We start from the raw sequence: 19,154 nt of genomic DNA on the forward strand, positions 1-19,154 counted from the left end.
CCTAACTCTGGTTTGGTGAAGCTTATCTGTGAAGGGTTCCATTTGTCAGTGCAATGCTAAGATATGGTGCTACCTTTTCCTGGACTTAACCTCCAACAATCTGGGTCAGAACTGTTAGAAGAAAAAGGAAGATGACGCTGGATGCTTACAGCCTTCTGTTTTCCTCCCACAGGTACTAATTCCTCCCAGAGCAGCTCCCCAAGCTCTAGTGCTCCCAACTCCCCAGCAGGGTCAGGACACATCCGGCCCAGCACACTCCATGGCTTGGCCCCCAAGCTCAGTGGGCAGCGATACCGCTCTGGAAGGCGCAAGTCGGCTGGCAGCATCCCGCTGTCCCCACTGGCCCGAACACCTTCTCCAACTCCCCAGCCCACCTCCCCGCAGCGCTCACCATCCCCACTTTTGGGACACTCACTGGGCAATGCCAAGATCTCGCAAGCCTTTCCCAGCAAGATGCACTCCCCTCCCACCATTGTCAGACACATTGTAAGGCCCAAGAGTGCTGAGCCCCCTCGATCACCATTGCTCAAGCGGGTACAATCTGAGGAAAAGCTGTCACCTTCCTACGGCAGTGACAAGAAGCACCTGTGCTCCCGCAAGCACAGCCTGGAAGTGACCCAGGAGGAGGTACAGCGGGACCAGTCCCAGCGGGAGGCAACATTGCAGAGCCTGGAGGAAACTGTGTGTGACGCACCATCCCTCAGCCGGGCCAGGCCCGTGGAGCAAGGCTGCCTGAAACGCCCAGTCTCCCGGAAGCTGGGGCGGCAGGAGTCTGTGGAGGACTTGGATCGGGACAAGCTGAAGGCCAAGGTGGTGGTGGTGAAGAAACCAGATGGCCTCCCAGAGAAACAGGAGTCCCACCAGAAACCCCACAGCCATGGGGGTGAGTCTGAAACCCACAGTCTCTTTAGACTAGAAGAGAGGGAGAAGAAAGTATACCCCAAGGCTCTGGAAAGGTCAAGTCACTTTGAGAGCAAGGCAGCAGAGACTCTGTCTCTGGGAAGTCTGCTCAAAGATGCCCTCCACAAGCAGGCCAGCGTGCGGGCTAATGAGGGGGGAACCCCTGACGGGGCAGTGGCAGGCTTTGGCCCAGCACCTGGGGAGTACAGCCCAGGCACAGGTGACTTCAAACGAACCTCTGCCCCTGGCACCCTCCAGGACAGTCTGTGTCACTCCCCAGAGAGGTCCACCTCTGGGAAGGGAGAGAACTCAGAGAAGGCCTCCCAGACCAAGGACTTGCTCCGAACTGAGAAGCTGGACAGCAAGCTGGCCAATATTGATTACCTCCGAAAGAAAATGTCACTTGAAGACAAAGATGTGAAGCCCAAAATGACATCCAGCCCCCATGAATGCCTGTCAGGGAATGTACTCCGGCCTGTGAGTGGGCAGCAGGAGCCCCCACCAGCCTCTGAGAGCCGCCTGTACATCAGCAGCACACATGCAGCACAGATGAGTGCGGTCTCCTTTGTTCCCCTCAAGGCCTTAGCAGGCCGAGTGGACAGTGGAGCAGAGAAGCCAGGCTTGACTGCTCCTGAATCCCCTGTCAGAAAGAGCCCCTCTGAGTATAAGCTGGAGGGCAGGTCAGTTTCCTGCCTGAAGCCCATTGAGGGCACGTTGGACATTGCTCTCCTATCTGGACCTCATGCCTGTAAGACAGAGCTGCTTTCACCAGACACTGCTCAGAGCCCCAGCCCTGCTGGGGACATGGTGCCCTCTGTGCCTCCAACACTCCCTGGCGGTGGTAGCAAAAAGGGCGAAACTGCCAGCCTCAGAGAGCCTTCCCCTGCCAGCCTAAAGATGAGTAAATCTTACTTGCTTGAACCTCGATTCTTGCCCCCCAGTCGAGGTCTCCAGAACTCATCAGCAGCTTCCCTGCCTGACCCAGAGTTAAAGAGGGAGAAGAAAGTTTTCCAGCCTGCTGGCAGGGCACCAGGGACAGTCATGGAGAATGACCTCCAGCAGAGAGAGGACAGCGCCACCAAACACAAAGACTGTTCCAAAGACTCCAAGGTCCTCCCCAGCCCTGGGAAGACCCTGCACAGTACTGACCCCACTGGCCCACAGAACCTACTTCCATCTGACAGGGGGCCCTCAAGAGAGAAACAAAGCCTGAAGGAACTGATGGGAAAGGGCCCTTCCACAACCATAGGCGAGTGGCCTGCCACAAAGGCTGACATGTCCCGAGACCGCAATGTGGAGCTCTGTGCCCAAGAGACTGCTAAAGTCAATGACAGTCCCCAAAGCCTCTCTTCCATGGGAAGGACTCACTCAGATTTGTGCATGTGGAACCAAGCTGTGGAAAAAGCAAGGACACCTTGTGGGAAAACAAACCACAAAGATGGCCGAGAGGAGGCGAGGCCCCTAGCCAGGGACAGCAAGGCCCTGTGCACATCTGGGCATGTTGGTGAGAAAGAGGTGGACACAGTAAAAAACTGCATGGAAGCCAAACCCGAAGCTGCTCCTGCCAGGCATCCTCTACAGCCACTCAGAACCGAGAGTGGGAAGAGTGAAAAGCTCTCTGGCTTCCCCTCTTTGCAGAAAGAGGGTCCCATGGAGCCTCTTGAGAGGAAAGAACAGCCTCTGCAAAGGCAGGTCAGCAGCGGCCCTCAGCCCCCACCAACCACTAAAGAGCTGCCTAGAGTGGCTGTCCGGCAGCCGTGCACTTCCCCCAGCCACACTTCCAGCAGGGAGCTGGAGACCACACCAGGTGTTACAGAACCCAGCCTGGGCCCCCAGCACCCTCTTGGGTCCACTGCTGCTACATACTGTGAGAGCAGCACCCCCAATCCCCACCCTGGCCCTGACATCAGCCCTCCAAAGTCCAAACACCCAGACAGGGCCCTCTCGTCACAGAAACCAAGTGTTGGGGCTGCAAAGAGCAAAGAGCCTACTACTCAGCCACTTGGAAGCTCCAGCCGAGATGGGAAGGGCAACATCAAGGTCATGTTGGACGTGTTTCCTGCCATCCCTGGCTCCCAGAGCAAAGTTGGCAGTGTGGTTGGCTGTGAAGAGAGCGGGCCCTCTGTCCTGCTGCACACTGAAGAGGGTCTTGTAGATGCCAAACCAAAACCCGCCAGTGGCAGGCATCCCTCAGAGATGCAGGACCAACCTGTACATTTGCCGAGGCCAGGGCACCCAGGGTCCAGCGAGTTGGTGGACCAGAAACCTCCTACTGCCAGTGAGAAGCAAGGCCTGTCTCCAAAGCATCCCAAACCATCCACTGTGAAAGACAGACAGACAGATAAAAGCCCCACTCAGCAGGCCACTGCCTGGGACAGGAAGGCCGAAGGGAAGAAATGCACAGAAGCACTTTACGCTGCAGCCACAGACAGCGGGAAGGAGGCCAGCCTCTGCCTCACACATGGAGAAAGCCGGTCAAAAGGAACAGAGAGGCCAACATCAGGGGTAGGGAAGGGCTTCTCAGAACCCAAGGGCAAAGGGCCTGGGCCCCAGAAGCCCCTGGCTGAAGTGGGCAAGCTCAGCAGCATGAAAAGGTCACCCTCAGCCACTGGGCAGAGTTCTCTGCGCTCTGCTGCCCTCCCAGAGAAGTCTCTGAGCTACTCCTCTAGCTTCCCCGAGGCCCGGCTAGGGCCAGGAGTCCGAGAGGCCACCCTGCCCAGTGTTGACCCCTCTTCTTCCAAGGCCAATGGGGGCACACTTGAGCCTCTAGCCACCAGCCACAGGGACCACAGGAAGCCTCAGTCTGGTGGGGATGGCAGAACACTAATGACAAAGAGCGACTCCTTGCCATCCTTCCGCCTTTCCACCACTGCCCTGGAGTCCCACCAGCCTGACTTACAGGTGTCAGATGGCACTGGCCACCGAGACAGGGCGCTCTCAGTAACTGCTACCACGGGCGAAACCAAAGGAAGAGACCTCACCCTTGCCCAGCCTCCCCAATCCAGGAAACAGAACCCAGGCAGGGACGTGACCAAGACACCTCTGATCCCAAACACAGACCGCCCCATCACCCTTTCTTCAGAGAAGGACTTCGTGGTGCGGCAGAGGCGGGGCAAAGAGAGTTTACGTAGCAGCCCTCACAAAAAGGCTTCCTAAGGGGCCGGGTTCCTGGGCAGGACCGTGGAGACCTGGCCTGAGAATGGGACTGTCAAGACCACCCTCAAAACCAGCATTGTGGGAATGAATGTCCATCAGGCAAAGCTTCAGTGAGGAGAGGGAGAGAAACACGGAGGGAGCCTTCTTCCAGATGCCTTCCCAGTTGTCACCGGTAAAACTGTTACCAGATAGTGTTTGTACACACACACACATGCACACACACACACACAGACACACAGACACACACACAAATTCCTAACAAGGTTGAGGGTTGTTAAGGAAAGAAAATTTTCTCTGTAAATATCTAGCGATGTGTTGGTTTGGGATGTAGAGTCTATACCTTGCTGCTGATTGCATCATTCACTACAGCTTTTGAAAAGTAAGATCTTTGCTTTACCACTTATCATACATAGTAATGATGCAAAAAGGGTCAAAACTGGGTGTATGTAAAAATATAGATACATCCATCTTTGTGTCTGTATACATCCACCTACATGTTTTGGTCTGTGGTTTGGAAATATTTCAAGACTCCATTTTTATAAGTAGAGTCAAAGATGCAAGAAAGTCCTAAATATGGTAGATTGTGAGTTTTTATGTGTATTTTTAACCAGAGTTTCTGATAATACTGTATCTGGCTACCGGTATTTCCAGATCTAAAAAAACAATCCTGCTCCAATCACTGATTTGGAATCCTCCACTAGGATGGCAGGATGAATGGAGGCAGTCAGGTTCATTTCAGAGTCATCCCTGTGCACATTTTGATGCTGAGAGTCCAGCTAGCCCAAAGGCCAGCTGTCTTTTTCTGTAGGTTCTATATCCGGTCTTCACCCAAAGCAGAGCAGGGACTATAAACACATTGACTTTATTTCTGTTTTTTCTTTCCTTCTTTTGAAGCTCTTACATTTAGGCCTTTTCGCTGTGAGCAAGTAGTCTAAAAAGCACAGGTTTTGTGGTTGTCCTTGCACCAGCCCTGCTCTGGAATAAAAAGGAAAATTCCTGGCTGCACACAAATCTACTAGTACTTAGGTCAAGTTGTAAGCATTGGGCATTGGAAGAGGTTTTAAGTTTGCTTTTTTGAGGAACAGAAAGGGGGGTGGATTTTGGCATCATAACATATATATATTAAGGAATAATCAGGACATCAGATACATTTTAACACATAGCTGGGGCCTTATGTTGTAGATGAAGCTTGCTGTTTTTAGCAAGTTCCTGGTTTCACATTCATTTTTGATGCATCAAGTAGCTCCAAGCACTTCAAAACATGATCTCTTTATTTGTATGCAAAAAATACTGTATTAATAAAGAGCAACATTTTTGTAACAAAGAGACTTGTGTGGAGCTATTTGGTGTTTGAATGTGAGCATCCTTTTTACTTTTGCTAAGCCTTATTTAAATTTTGTATACCATGAAATATGTAGACTTTGTCAAATCATTTTAGTGCGAAGGGTTTTTGATTTCTTTTTGTTTTTCTCTTTTTTGGTGGTGGCTTGTTTTGAATTGTAAGATGGCACTCGCTGACATAAGTACTGAGGCACTAAGAGACAGCAGATAAGTATTTATAAGATGCTTGGGATCCATAGCAGGATTTTTGTTTTGTTTTGTTTAAATAAAAATTACCAATAAATAATCAAGCACCAAACTCCCTGGAGGAATGTCTTAGTATCTTCAGTCTATGAAACTGTTTATGGAAGCACAGCATCATCTTACTACAGCCCTGTGGATTGTAAATCATCTAGCAAGGCTGTAAACACTCCAAGAACAAAGGCATAAATTAACCAACCGCTTAGTTCTCCTTCATTGTAAAGTAAGTTGGCAATGGCCAGAAAAGGAAAGATGTCTGCTCCTTGCCCCTATTTTTTTTCCCATGCAATTTTGGCCTTTCTCCACTACTTTATTGTGAAACTGCAAAAGAAACAAAATATTTTTTACAAGAACTTAAATGGGTTTCCAAAGTGGTCTCAAGCCTTGTAATACGTATCTGTTTGGCAGTTGTCATAATCTGTCCTTCTACACTGAACATTGAGACAGGTCCGTTTGGGAGGTAGTTCATGGTTTACAGCCTTTGCTTGTTAATGTCCAGTTTTCTTTGAAGCACAACTAGCTGCTTGTTTACAAAGGATATTTTAATGTATATTTTGTATAGTGTATTATCATTTTGGCCAAATGTTTTTGCATTTTGGATGAGTAAAGAGTACTTAAGGTTGCATTCATGTAATACCTGTTTGTTGTGAACTGCCCAAGTCAGCTGGTAGAAATTCTCCTGTGTTCTAGTTGGTCAGTCTCTGTGTGATTGTTAGACGTGCTCCTTGGTAGTACTCCCAGCTGTAGACTTGCCAGCTTAAAAAGTTTGTTAGAATCTGTGCAATAAAGTGTTTGCAGTCTTATTTTCTCTAAGAAATCCCCCTCTGGATGTCATAATTGTTGTATATTGAACAAATATTTATACTTATGCAGTTGCATAACATTGAATAAAAATTTAGCATGAAAGATAATGACTAATATTTTTTCAAATCTGTATATATACACCACACTCCAGGTATTGTTATTGTGGGTTTTTATAAATTGCTTTTGGTGCACAGCATGATTTGCCTTTTTTCTTTCAACCTATACCAACAGTCCACCCTCAGTCAGGTCTTCTGACTCCTGCTGTCTTCTCCTTCCAGCCTTCTTCATGGCCTGCAGAACTTACTGACTTCCATGCCTGCACTCACCAGCAGTTTCCAAGAAGTATGCCTTCTCCTACACCAGTGGCGGCAGGCATGGCGCAGTAGGCTGTGCATGCCATTAAAAGATTCACCATCATTGCTTTAGATCTTTCAAGGATACAGACAGTCTGTGGTAGGTTTGCTATCACTGCTCTAAAAGGTTTGCCATCACTGTCCATCAGTAAATCCTCATATTCTCCAAAGACCTTGCTCCATCCATTACCATTATCTCCCGTCACCATCGTTTCAGTGAATTTTGCAGCATTTATTATATTCTGGGTTTTGTTTTTTTTCCTGGTTCTGGGAATTGAACTCAGGACCTTCTGAGCTATATCCCCAGCCCTTACCAACCGTTCATTTTCTTCCCCTCAGATGCTTTCTTTTCCCCCTACTTCCCTTCTCAGCTGACCTCTTAAAGAGTCTGCACTTCCTACTTCCTCTGGCTTCTGTCCACATGAGCTGCACTGCTCTCCACGGAGACAGCTGAGTGAATGTAGAGCCCAGACATCACCGATGGAGCCCGCTTCCTCACCAAACCCCAGTCTCTGCTTATACTCCTCTTTACTGGTTCTCTTCTAGCTCTTCTTTCTGTTCCTTTTTTAGTTAGTTGCTCCTTCCTCCTCTGAGCGCCTATGCCTTTGGTGCCAGTGTTCCTGGGTTCTTTCCTCACTGTACATTTCTTTACACTCACCTTTGTCTTTTCTACTTGGTGCCTCATTCTCAAAATGTCCAAAGTTGTACCTATTCTATTCTCTGTGCCTCACTCAAAGCACACTGTGCTTATCTTTCCTTCAGGTGGAATCCTAGGTAGTCACCTAAACTACTCCCTTTACATAACTAAAAGTCGCGAAGCCCCACTAATTACATGACACTGTCACCTAACCCACCCCAAACACACTTCCCTGCCACCAGCCTTCATCTGTCACAGTCTCTTCCCTACATGACCACACCAGCTTCTGGACTGGTTTTCTTGCCTCTACTCTTACCCTTTCTAAACGTTTTTCAAAATATCCCTGGAGAGACTTTCTTAAGTACAGAGACACCATAGTGATACCTGTTTTAAACCTTTAGAGAGGACCCATAGTCTCTGGGATAAAGACTAGCTTTTTTTTTTTTTTTTTTTTTTTTAAAGAAAACTCAATTTTGTTAAATCTGTAGGAACTATACTAACCGAAACTAACTGAACAAAAAAGAGTGTCCATCACAAATATTAGAAATATCTACCACTCACGTACAGTTTTGGTAGAGAGTCTCCATTTAGGTAGAGAGCTTCTATGAGTTGAAATAAGCGGAAGGACAAAAATGCAAAATAAGAACAAGGAAAATAAAATGTGTTAAATACCTAAGCAACACATCAACTGCAAAGACCATATAAATATGAAGTGTTACTATTCATCATTCAAGCTGTCCATCAGTGGAAAGTCCTGCTTATAAAATACTGTATGACCATCATCAGGTGAGTGTGGTGGTCAGGGTGGAATGCTGACGGGCTTTGAAATCCACTCCAAGGATTGATGGGACATTCTTCTGAGTGTCTGGATGCGTCATGGAGGCATGCCGTGGGTAGTACTATAAAGGCCAGCTTCTTAAATGTGCTCTTAGCCTATCTGTTAGGCCACTTTTGGTTGTTATAATTTGTGATGCTGAGTACTTTAACAAAGCAAAGATGAATTCAGTTTGCAGATTGGGAGAATGCAAATTGAATGATGCCATCCTTTCCAGCTCTGGCAAGGGCTTCCTGAAAACATCATCATAATGGTAGGGGCACGCACAGAGGAAACTGCAGCATGGTATAGGAAGCCAGAGGTATTCAAGCAAGAGCCAGGCCTGTTCTTTTATAACTCACTCATGCAGAGCACTACCTTAATCCCTTCCAAGGGTGCCCCTCTGATGACACAACCACCTATTTCCTGGCCTCCCTTCAACATCAACCCCAGTCACCAAGCTTCCAGCACATCCTTTGGGATACATACCATATCCACACCAGAGCAACCTGGGTAACTCAGCTATCTAACAGTAAGTATGCAGGGCTTTGGCCTCTGGGAGAAGCTCTTCACATACCCTTTATGGACTCACTGCATTATTCGGGAGCTGTTTCTATGTATTACTGGACTTCGAGCTCCTTGAGTATCTGTCTCCTTGTATTGGCCAAGCACATCAAAAATATCAGAAAATAGCTGTCAAACCAAATTGAACCAAAAAGATTTATTAATGACTAGCTGTCTTTTGTGGCATTCTTACCTCCAAATACAACATTATAGATTTCGTGTGCACCTTCTCTTTCTCTGAGCTGTGCTGTTTCATTTTATCCAGACCCAGAAAGTGAAATTTAGTGACTGATCCTAGTAATTGGCAGAAACAGGTTTTGAACTTCTACAACCAGACTGGACCACCCACATCCTAACCTCTATGGGAGCCAAGATTCACTACCCCTTTCTCTTCTACAAAATAAGTCACAAGAGAAAAAGAGACAGAATCATGACAATGATTTTCACTCCCTGAATAATACAGTTCTCTCTGCCTAGAGGAACTTGCTCTGCTGAGATTCACATTTTAAAAAATTATGAAAATGATCATCTTAATGGCACTTTATATCATGTTATGAAGAAAAGTCATCCTTCATCATGATGGAAAAACCTTCAAAGGATATTAAGTACACGTATCTCAGAGCCAATGGTAGCCACAATCACTGTGATAACTATTACACAACTAGCTTAGGATGAATACACAAATTAAGTTGAATGGAAAAAAAGATAGGTGTTTCAAATGTACCTATTTTGTCCTAGGTACAACTAAAAAGAGGTCATTAGGCTAAGTGTGGTACATATACCATAACAGAGCTACCTAGCAGGCAAAGGCAGATCTCAAATTCAAGACCAGCTTGGGCCATTTAGGCAGATCCTGTATCAAAAATTGTAAAAAGGGCTGGAGTGTAGCTCACTGTAGATCTCTTACCTAATTGCACATGAGCTTCCGAATTCATTCCCCAATAATAAGGGCAATGAGAAGAAGAAACCAGTAAAGGGCCAATAACTGGACGGTCATACTCTTGTGCATCTGGCCACTGAGACAATTTGATATGTGACATCTCCAACATCACTATTTGGGATTTTAAAATACAAGTATAGTTTAATATGTATTTAGTACTTCCTTAACCAAAGAAGTTGAGGGCTACATGCATAAGGTGTTGTTTTAGACGAGGTAACCAGTTTTTCACAATGTAAACAGACAATGTACAATGTAAGTAGAATGATGTGCAGCCTGTTAGAATAGGTTTTTGGAATAGGAATGAGAATTGAGAAAGGGATGGGATACAAGACCACTAGAAGAACTGGAGAATTCACAAACTGGACATAGGTAATAAGGTAGAGAAAAATTACTTTAACAAAAAGACACTATCCCACCCATGTGGGGCAGTTACATTGGGCCCTCAACAGCTAAGCACTTAGATGACAGAAACAGGCAATTTGAAGACCTGAGATGAGGCAGCACATCTCAGATCTCTGCCATGCACCCAAATCGCAAAGAATTCCTGCCATCTTGGTTTAGAAGGCCTAAGTGGGCTGAAAATTCTGAGGCTCTTAACTAGCCATTAAGTGACTCAGATGTTCTCTCTTTGACTGCCCCAGGGAAATAGACTCTGAAGCTTGGACTTAGGCATCTATAATTATAATCTCAGGTGGTTTCAAAGTGCAGCAAATGGCAAAAAGAAAACAAATTCCTGATATACAGGTTGATGTGGTAATTGATTCCCCTACTGCCAGATGGTGAAATCACAGAGCTTTAAGATATTTCCTGTATGCAGTAACTACTACCCAGCCGTAAAGATTCTTCCTAAAGTATGATACTCAGAACGGCAACAAGTACAACCCCTAATAGCATTCTAGAAACACAACGCAGGTCCCACTCCAGGACCACTGATTTTCTGCACTTTAACATGATAGCCAAGTTATCTGCCCATTAAAGATTAAGAAGGCATTATGGGGGCTGGGGATTTAGCTCAGCAGTGTAAGTGCCTTTCTGGTAAGCACAAAGTCATGCATTCGATCGCTAGTACCAGAAAAAAAAAAGGCATTATCACTAGTTTCCAAACTTCCTGAAAGACAAGTTACTTGGGATATTTAACCTACATATTTCAACACACCATCCTGGATATATTCATTCAAAAAGTTCTAGAAAAAAGCCTGGGGATCTGGGTTTATGATCAGAGCTGGGGCAGTAGGGTGGGGGGAATAAGGTGACTTGTAAGAGACGTATGGGTAGTACTGGTCTAAGGATACATCAATCATTCATGCTTAGATTTGGCTATGGCTGAGGTCAGGAATAATCACAGCTTCTTTAAGCCCTTGACCATAGAAAACCCATCATGAAAACCATTGAAACTACTCTGTCAGGAAAGAAACAATCTATACTTAACACTGGGAAAAATGCTTTTCATATGCTATCTTATTCAAGCCTCAACATATTTCTTAGACCATGTAATGGTACCCTATCTTACAGAGAAAGTACAGGGCGCAGTGGTGGTGAACATATGGTACACATGTTAACTGTCTTTCAACTCATTTGAACTCATATATATCTTTATATATGAGTTGCTTTTTGTAAACTACAATCTCGGTATTCACATTTAATAGCACTTTTGGCATTTTGTGATAAGTGGGTTTTGGGTTGCAGCTTGGGCCTTCAGCTCAAAGGTTTTCCATCACTGATACAGGCCCAGAAAGGCTCCATTGTTTGCTCAGTGAATACCCTGTAAAGAGAGCCTGAATTAGAATCCAGACTTTTGTTGTTCTAAAATTTTTGACATTTGTAAACAGTAGGAAACATCATGTAACAGTGCAAATCTGGGATCCTCTATGGATTTTCAGCTGTCTTACTTTCTCTTTCCTTAACATGGATAAATCAGTACTAAGTCACAAGTTTGATGATTGGTGAGAAAACATAAGGAAAGGAAGCTAATCATTCTCTGTAATAGGGCCCCTTTATTAGTTCTAGTTAATCAGCAGGCAATTTTCCATCTAGCATTTTCAGTTCACAACACAAACGCAACATGAAAAAGTATAGCTGTATTAACTATGCAAATTTGTCTCCTGCGGTATAGGCCAATCATTAAGAATAGGATGGTTCAATAGTGCTGTAAATTTAATTTCTTTCCCACTAGTCAATTTAATCAACGTGATCATTTTGTCATTCCCTTCTACCTTCTATTCTGGTTAATACTGTATAAACATACCTAGAAAAGCTCGAAGTGACCAAGACTTTGGTAAACCTAAGTTTCATTACTTTTGCATATTAAAAGACAATTACCCTGGGCTAGGTTCAGTTTTCTGATAGTTCAGACACCTCAGACCCTGGACCAGGGTCCCCAGAGTAAAACACAACAGATCTCCCTAAATACTAGGATGCTACACCCCAAGAGACAAAGTCATCATCTCACATAGGATCATTGGCTAATGGTGGGCTATCAGTCATGTTAGAAGGAAATTCCTTAGACCAATTAATTTAAATTTTTTTTTGCAGTTCAACTTTTTATTTTAATAAAATCAGAATATGCACAGCACATGCAGTGCTAGCAACTAAACTAATACAATAAGCAATTACTAAAGCTACAGTGACTTGAGGTTCAATCTCTACATTCAGGAAGTTTAACTCCATTCTTACAATTTTGGAAACTTTAACTGAAAATATTGCTTGCTGATAAAACTTGCTCAAATGCTATTGCTGAATGTACAAGTCACTGATTATGCCAATACAACAAAGATAACCACATGTTTGAGGATTGCAATGTGCCAGACATTCACTGAAAAAAAAATATACACAACTAAACAAAACTCGCACAACAAACATCTGAGAATCTGGACACTTCAGTGTTTTGAAGTGTTTCATTAATATCTTAAGACAAGTGTATCAAAACCTTGGCATGATTTAATTTCAAGTTGCCAATTTTGTTTTTACTAACATCAGAAAGTTATGGCTACACTGCCAATGAAGTCTTCAAACCATCTTCTGAACAGGGCTGCTGATTGTTCCTTTTGTTTCTTCTTGTGACCTTGAGCTCCATTAAAAAATTTTTTTCAGTGGAGAATCACAGCTGGTAATGTACTGCGAGTTCTTGAAGCTACACAAGTCTGCTTAATTTGACTTAAGAGTTTAATATGACTTAACATTAAAAGCTCACACTACCCCGAAATATATAATTTCACGCATACGGTGACATTCAATATTCAAGTACCAGTGTTTTTGTACTGTCTTTTGGTCATTTCTTTAAACTTTCAAATAACCACTTTTAGGCTACAAAAATAAATATTTGTCAAAATGTTCAATAAATATTACATAAAACTAGCAGCAAAAAGTATCTAGAAATTTGTTGTGTGCAAATAATTTTCTTCCCAACTATCATTCCCATGGTCCCAAATAAATTTTAGAATCTAGTCCCATACCCTTCCTAGACAAGGTGCATTCAACAATTTCCAAGAGACAAAATAAGATTGGAAGTTTTAAGGACACGCACACAAGACATATATATAAAATATGTACATATGTACATATATCTGAATGTGCAAATAAAAGAAGTACTTTGTAAAAACTTATGGGCAAAATGTACAAGGGCCTAAACCTAGACTAATTGAAATAGCACCATAACAAATGACCTCAATACTGTCAAGTGCACCTACTTAATAAAAGTTTTAGAAGAGGGCACAATACACTTGAAAATCTATTGCACTTTAGGAAATTTTTACCATCTTCCTATGCCACTGTAAAAAGATCGAGCATTTTGATCACCACATTCTGGCCACAAAATTAGCCCAGAATTCAAAGTGGCAGAGGCATTTTAGTGGTAGACAGTGCTCATCTTCAGCCTGATTTAGCATAAACAGACTATAAATACAATGGAAACCTATGCAACTAAAACTGACTAAACTGCACTGTAGAGCAGAATTGACACCTGGTGCAGTTATGTACATATTTCCAACCTGTGTGATCTCAAAGATTTCTTTTTTGTTACTCTTCTGGAGCCATTTTTACAAAGTCTATAATAAGCCAGTTTAACATCTCAACGCAGCTTGAACAGAGTAATGTGAATCGGCATTTAAAATAAAGCCTGTTGCATTGATTCTTCTTGTTCATACCCTCTTGACCAAAAAACATCAACACTAGCATGCGTTATTAGACCAGAAATTATCCAGGACCCTAATGAGGGCTGGTCATTGCTGTGGTCAGCCATTCTACCACTTCAGTTTCATTTATGGCAGGCATTTAAAAAGTCTAAGTAGATGAATTCTCCTAAAAACCTATTTCAAGTTATCAGACCTTTAAACTTTCCCTGTAATAACACGCCCACATTTGGCTAGCTCATAATTAATGATCTGCCTAAACATTGAAAGAGAAATTGCTGTATTTTCTTGCATTAACTTTGAAAACAGTGCTTTGAATGTATGCATGTATTCATACATCACCTCATCATGACTGGAATGGCTTGTTTAAAGACTATCAGATTCTAAACACCTATCCAGGATAGAGTGAGCAAATCAGAACTTTAACTTAATACAGTTTGCCACATTAGAAACTAATTCCATTTATATGCTTCAAGACGTTTGTTGTTTGTTTTCCCCCAATCTGCAAGTATCAAAAGGCCTTAATGCAGGCTATCGTGTATGTTTTTCCCTTATATTTATGGATGAATCGATGATTCCTGTTAACTTGTATCACACCTGTGTGCCAAGGTTTGATTTTAGCCCAAGTTCAGTAAATTTATTTTGTCAAAACAATTGATATCTTGAGCATTACTGAGCCAACAGGACATCAAAATAAAAAGTTGTCTAAAGTTAAAGGCACAGTACATTAACAAACAAATGATCCTCAGTCACAAAATTATAAATGCAGTTTGGGATAGAGGTAGTTGGGAGGGGAGTTAATCCAAACTACAGCAATGAAACCTTCAAACCATCTTCTGAACAGGGCTGCTGATTGTTCCTTTTGTTTCTTCTTGTGACCTTGAGTTCCCTTAAAAAATTTTTTTCAGTGGAGAATCACAGCTGGTAATGTACTGTGAGTTCTTGAAGCTACACAAGGTATAGTCTGGCTAAGTTACATGTGGTTTCCATATTAGCTGGTTTGGCAGGGTGACCGGCTGCAGAGCAGGCTCAGTTACCCCACCAGTCAGCCCCCTGGGAGTTGTAATTTCCTCCATACCCATTGCTGTTGTAAAAGCCTCCATAGCCACCTCCACCAAATCCTCTGCTGCCGCCATAGCCACCTCCACCACTGTGACTGCTGCTTGCGCGGCTGCTGCTAGAACTGCCAGCACTACTTTGTCCATAGTCTCTGGCACCAGACCCTCCACTAAATCTACTGCTCTTAGAACGGCCACGACTGCCACCCCTGTAGTGGTGTTCAAAAGCCATGTTTTCCAGCCAAGATGGCACTTCCTGCTTTGCTTCAACAAGAAGATCCAACAAATTCTTAGTAATATTTATGTCCCTTTCATTGAAGAATGAGGTGGCAAGGCCAAGGCTTCCTACACATCCTGTATGGCCAATGCGATGGACATACTCTTCAGTATCACTTGGTAGGTCAAAATTGATAACATGTTTCACATTTGAAATATCCAGTCCTTTTGCTGCTACTGCAGTAGCCACTAGAATTGGGCTATTACCTGAGTGCAACTGATGAAGGGCTTCTTCTCTATCTCTTTGAGAGCGGTCTCCATGGATACTGGTACAAGCATATCCTTCATGGTATAAGAAATCCTCCAGAGAATCTGCACCCTTTTTGGTCTCCACAAACACTAAGGTCAGTGCATCCTTGCCTGTTGCATTTAGGAGGTCAAGAAGAAATGACCGTTTATCTAGTTCTTCCACTCTGCTCATGATTTCTTAGATGAATATATCTTTCTGGCTGTGTGAAGAGCTGGCTCTACTTCTGAGAACATCACACAGAAAGTAGTCATGAGCCAGCATCTGTATTTCCTTAGGAAAAGTAGCACTAAACACCATAGTGTGATGGACACCTTGGGAGGCATAGTATCTTGCTCCACAGTTCTATGTATCTGAGGTTCAAGCCCCATATCCAACATCCGATCAGCCTCATCCAACACCAAGTACTTGCAGAAGTCTAATCCAATCTTTCCTCTTTCCATCATATCCACAAGATGTCCTGGAGTAGCTACTAACAAGTGGCAACCACGTTCTAAGTCTCAAATCTGCTGACCAGTATCAGCACCACCATAAACCACACAAGGACGGATTCTAGATCGGTATGAGAATTTTCTGGCTTCTTTATAGGTCTGTACTGCCAACTCTCTGGTTGGTACCAACATCAAGGAGATTGGGTATTGTTTGCAGCGCCCATACCTTCCATTTTCCTTCATGGCCCTCAAAGCTTCACCAGGACCATCTGAATAAATCTGACTCGAGATGGGCAACAGAAATGCTGCAGTTTTTCCAGACCCTGTTTGGGCACAAGCCATCAAGTCTCTTTTCTCTTTGATAATAGTAATAGCATGCTTCTGCCCTGGAGTTGGGCGAGTATAACAAGTAAGCTCAATGTTTCCCATAACAATTTCTCCCATCTCGACATCACTGAAACTTTCACTATGTGGAGGACAGTTTGTTGCCTGTTGCCTCAACTGGAATGTCGTCATATTTCTCAAAGTTAATCCCAGTGTTGCCTCAAGAGAAGAGTTCCTGCTCCAAGCGTTCACTTGGTGGGAGTGGTTTTGACTGGTCACCTTCATCTGATTTGTCACACCAGCACCTGTTTCCACCACGTTCAAATTTGCTGAAGCCACCCCTGTCTCCACGGCTGCCAATGCCATCATAGTCACCCCGTCCACGATCATCAAATCTTCCCCTTGATCCACTCCCACAATCACTGAAGAAACTAGACTTCCCTCTTGAATCACTACGGGATCCAAAACTGCTGTATGCATCCTTATCTTACTAGAACTCCACTCTGAACTGTCTTTGTCGTAGTATCCTTTAGTAGCTTCTCTGTTCCTTAAATGTGGAGGAATGTAACGTCCCTTACTGGCCGTACTCCCTCCAGTCTGATTATCTGAAGAGTTCAGGTCTAGGCCAGCAAACTGCTGGTCCAGCCCGAGCGCATTTTCCACTGCCACATGACTCATCCCTGAAGAATACCGAGAACTCGGAGTCTTCTACTGCGGAGCGAGTGTGCCTGATTCACCGCAAGGACCCTCTCACGGGAGAACTGCGGCGGCTCTTAATTTAAATGTTTTAGAAAAGCAAAACAAATGATTCACAAGTTGGGCAGCTCCCAAAACCTGAGCAGTTTCTCAGAACTCCCAACAATATGTTCAGATAGCACTTATAGGAACACTGACGTGAGGCATAGAAAATTTAATTGCCTGAAGCCTAATCAACCAATCAATTAGTTGTAGTGTAACTAGTTGTATACAGCCAAATCGGCTGGCTAGAGGGCCACCCTCCACCAGCCAAAGTTCAGTTAGTGTAATTAAACTCTGCATTGCTCTGCCTTCCTGGGCCCAGTGTAGGGTAAGCAGGCCAAATCTATGGCCTCCTGCAAACCTTATTTAACAATTCCTCCCTCTGGCCCACGCTTCTACCAAGTAACATTATGACCAAAATGTAGGGCATCCTCCATGGACTACTGTGTCCTCAGACCAAACATCTGAGCTGTTATTTCAGCCAAGAGAGACAAATTATCATCCAGCAGATGGCCACACAGAAACATCTTTGAGAGAACACAGCACACCTGGGAGACTGATATATCCCTAGAAGAATATCAAGAATACAGAGCATGCCTCTGAGCTCGGGCCTTCAGAAATCAAGATTTTATGATTAAATAACATTAATTCATCTATTAATGCAGATACAAGAAAGTGTAATCAGCTTCAGACTCTTCCCTGTCAATCTAGTAACTCATGTATCACCCCATATCACTGAGAAAAACTACAGTAAGTAGGTAACAAGTCTATAGGAGTTTACTTACTAGTTTACTCATGTCAGGGGAAAAGGGAACCATAAGGAAAAGTTAAAAGTTTCATTATTTCACTACTGTTTAAGTATCTTGTGAAAAGCTGTCCATATCTTCAGCTATCACCTGATTCTCAGGACGCTTTTCTTTAGTCAGTTTTACTTTGCAGACAAAGCTTCGACAGGAATAGAGGCTATCCTTAAATTATAAGATATAGATTCAAGTTTAGGCCCTGAAGTTGTACTACAGGGTAGATGATGAGAAGCGTGCGGAACCATTCACCATATAGATATTTTTTTCCAAAATATATATGATTCTATGGTTTCTATGGTAAGTTGTGGTGCAGGTACATTAGTAATGGATGAAACTTTAAAAGCTTAGGAAATACCAGGCAGGTGTATAGGCCTTTCATGACTCCATGCTTATCTTCATTTTCTTTCAGTTTTGTTTTACGAAGATATGCATATATAGTAGTGTCATTAAACAGTCACCACAGCAATCTGATTTGGGTCAGCCTTGAGGAATTCACTTAAGTTGCATACCTCAGAAACCCCAGCACTTGCTGGCCCATTATAAAATGATCAGAGACGTTCCCTGGTTTTCACTTAATTTCTGTTCTACCTGATATCACATTAGCAGTCATAGGAATGGTCCATCTCTACATTTCAGTTCTAGGAACTCTTACCTAGCCCAGTGGTAAGATCTCAAAGGTATCAAGAGCTTACTTGGCAGAGTCTTTTCAGTGAGCCTCCACGAAGATGAAAGCACTTGAGCCCCAAGAAAACAATTCACCACTGTGAAGTGAGACTTGAAATGGCCATGATGATCACATGAGATCTGATGACATTCACCACAACAATGATGCAATTGACAACGAAATTGTTTCTGTTGCACATATCTTACGATTACTAAAATCATGACATATGTGGGAAGCCGCCTATGAATGGCGCCCATTTCCTGCTTCCGGGTTCTTCCCGGCCTGAACAAGCCCGCCAAATTGTCATATCTGCCCAGTTACCCGTGACGCTAGCCTATCAGCTTGTTAGGCGCGCTTCTCTGTGATTGGATACTGCTTCCCCTTATAAGAGGTTGTTCCTGCCCCCAACGGCGGAAGAGGAAGCAACACTGAGGGTGGCAGACCTTGTTAGGTCCGGTTCGCTGTACGTAATAAAGTTTGAGAGCTGATCCTGCTCGAGTTTGGCCTCCTGTCTTCCGCGGCTCCGGTCATCTGGTGGCCCCCGTACGGGGAATAAAAGACTCAGCGACGTGCCTCTTCGGCCGGGAGGTGCGATTGCTGTCGCCTGCGGTACGACGGAGGACCTGGCCCAATAACAACGGAAGGCCGCGAGCACCTCTTCTCTTCACCCTGATCAGCTACGTGAGATACAGCGGTTCCCGGGACAGGTGAGTACTGGGTCACCTGGGTTGGGTGGA

At 44.1% G+C, this 19,154-nt stretch overlaps 1 protein-coding gene and 1 pseudogene across 14 annotated transcripts in view; one reads left to right on the top strand and one right to left on the bottom strand.

The window, feature by feature from the left end:
- Positions 1-6,548, top strand: part of Mast4 (microtubule associated serine/threonine kinase family member 4) — a 541,638-nt gene extending 535,090 nt beyond the window's left edge. For all 14 annotated transcript variants that reach the window (XM_063258271.1, XM_063258276.1, XM_063258273.1 and 11 more), the window contains one exon: positions 173-6,548. In XM_063258271.1, coding sequence (XP_063114341.1) covers positions 173-4,056 — 3,884 coding nt within the window. In that variant the 3' untranslated portion in view covers positions 4,057-6,548. The remainder of the gene's footprint in view (positions 1-172) is intronic.
- Positions 6,549-12,268: 5,720 nt separating this feature from the next.
- LOC100729967 (ATP-dependent RNA helicase DDX3X-like) lies at positions 12,269-17,037 on the bottom strand (annotated as a pseudogene).
- Positions 17,038-19,154: the final 2,117 nt, after the last annotated feature.

Source organism: Cavia porcellus, unplaced genomic scaffold (genome assembly GCF_034190915.1).
Source record: "Cavia porcellus strain 051 isolate PalLab524CR breed Dunkin Hartley unplaced genomic scaffold, mCavPor4.1 scaffold_11, whole genome shotgun sequence".
NCBI lineage: Eukaryota > Metazoa > Chordata > Mammalia > Rodentia > Caviidae > Cavia > Cavia porcellus.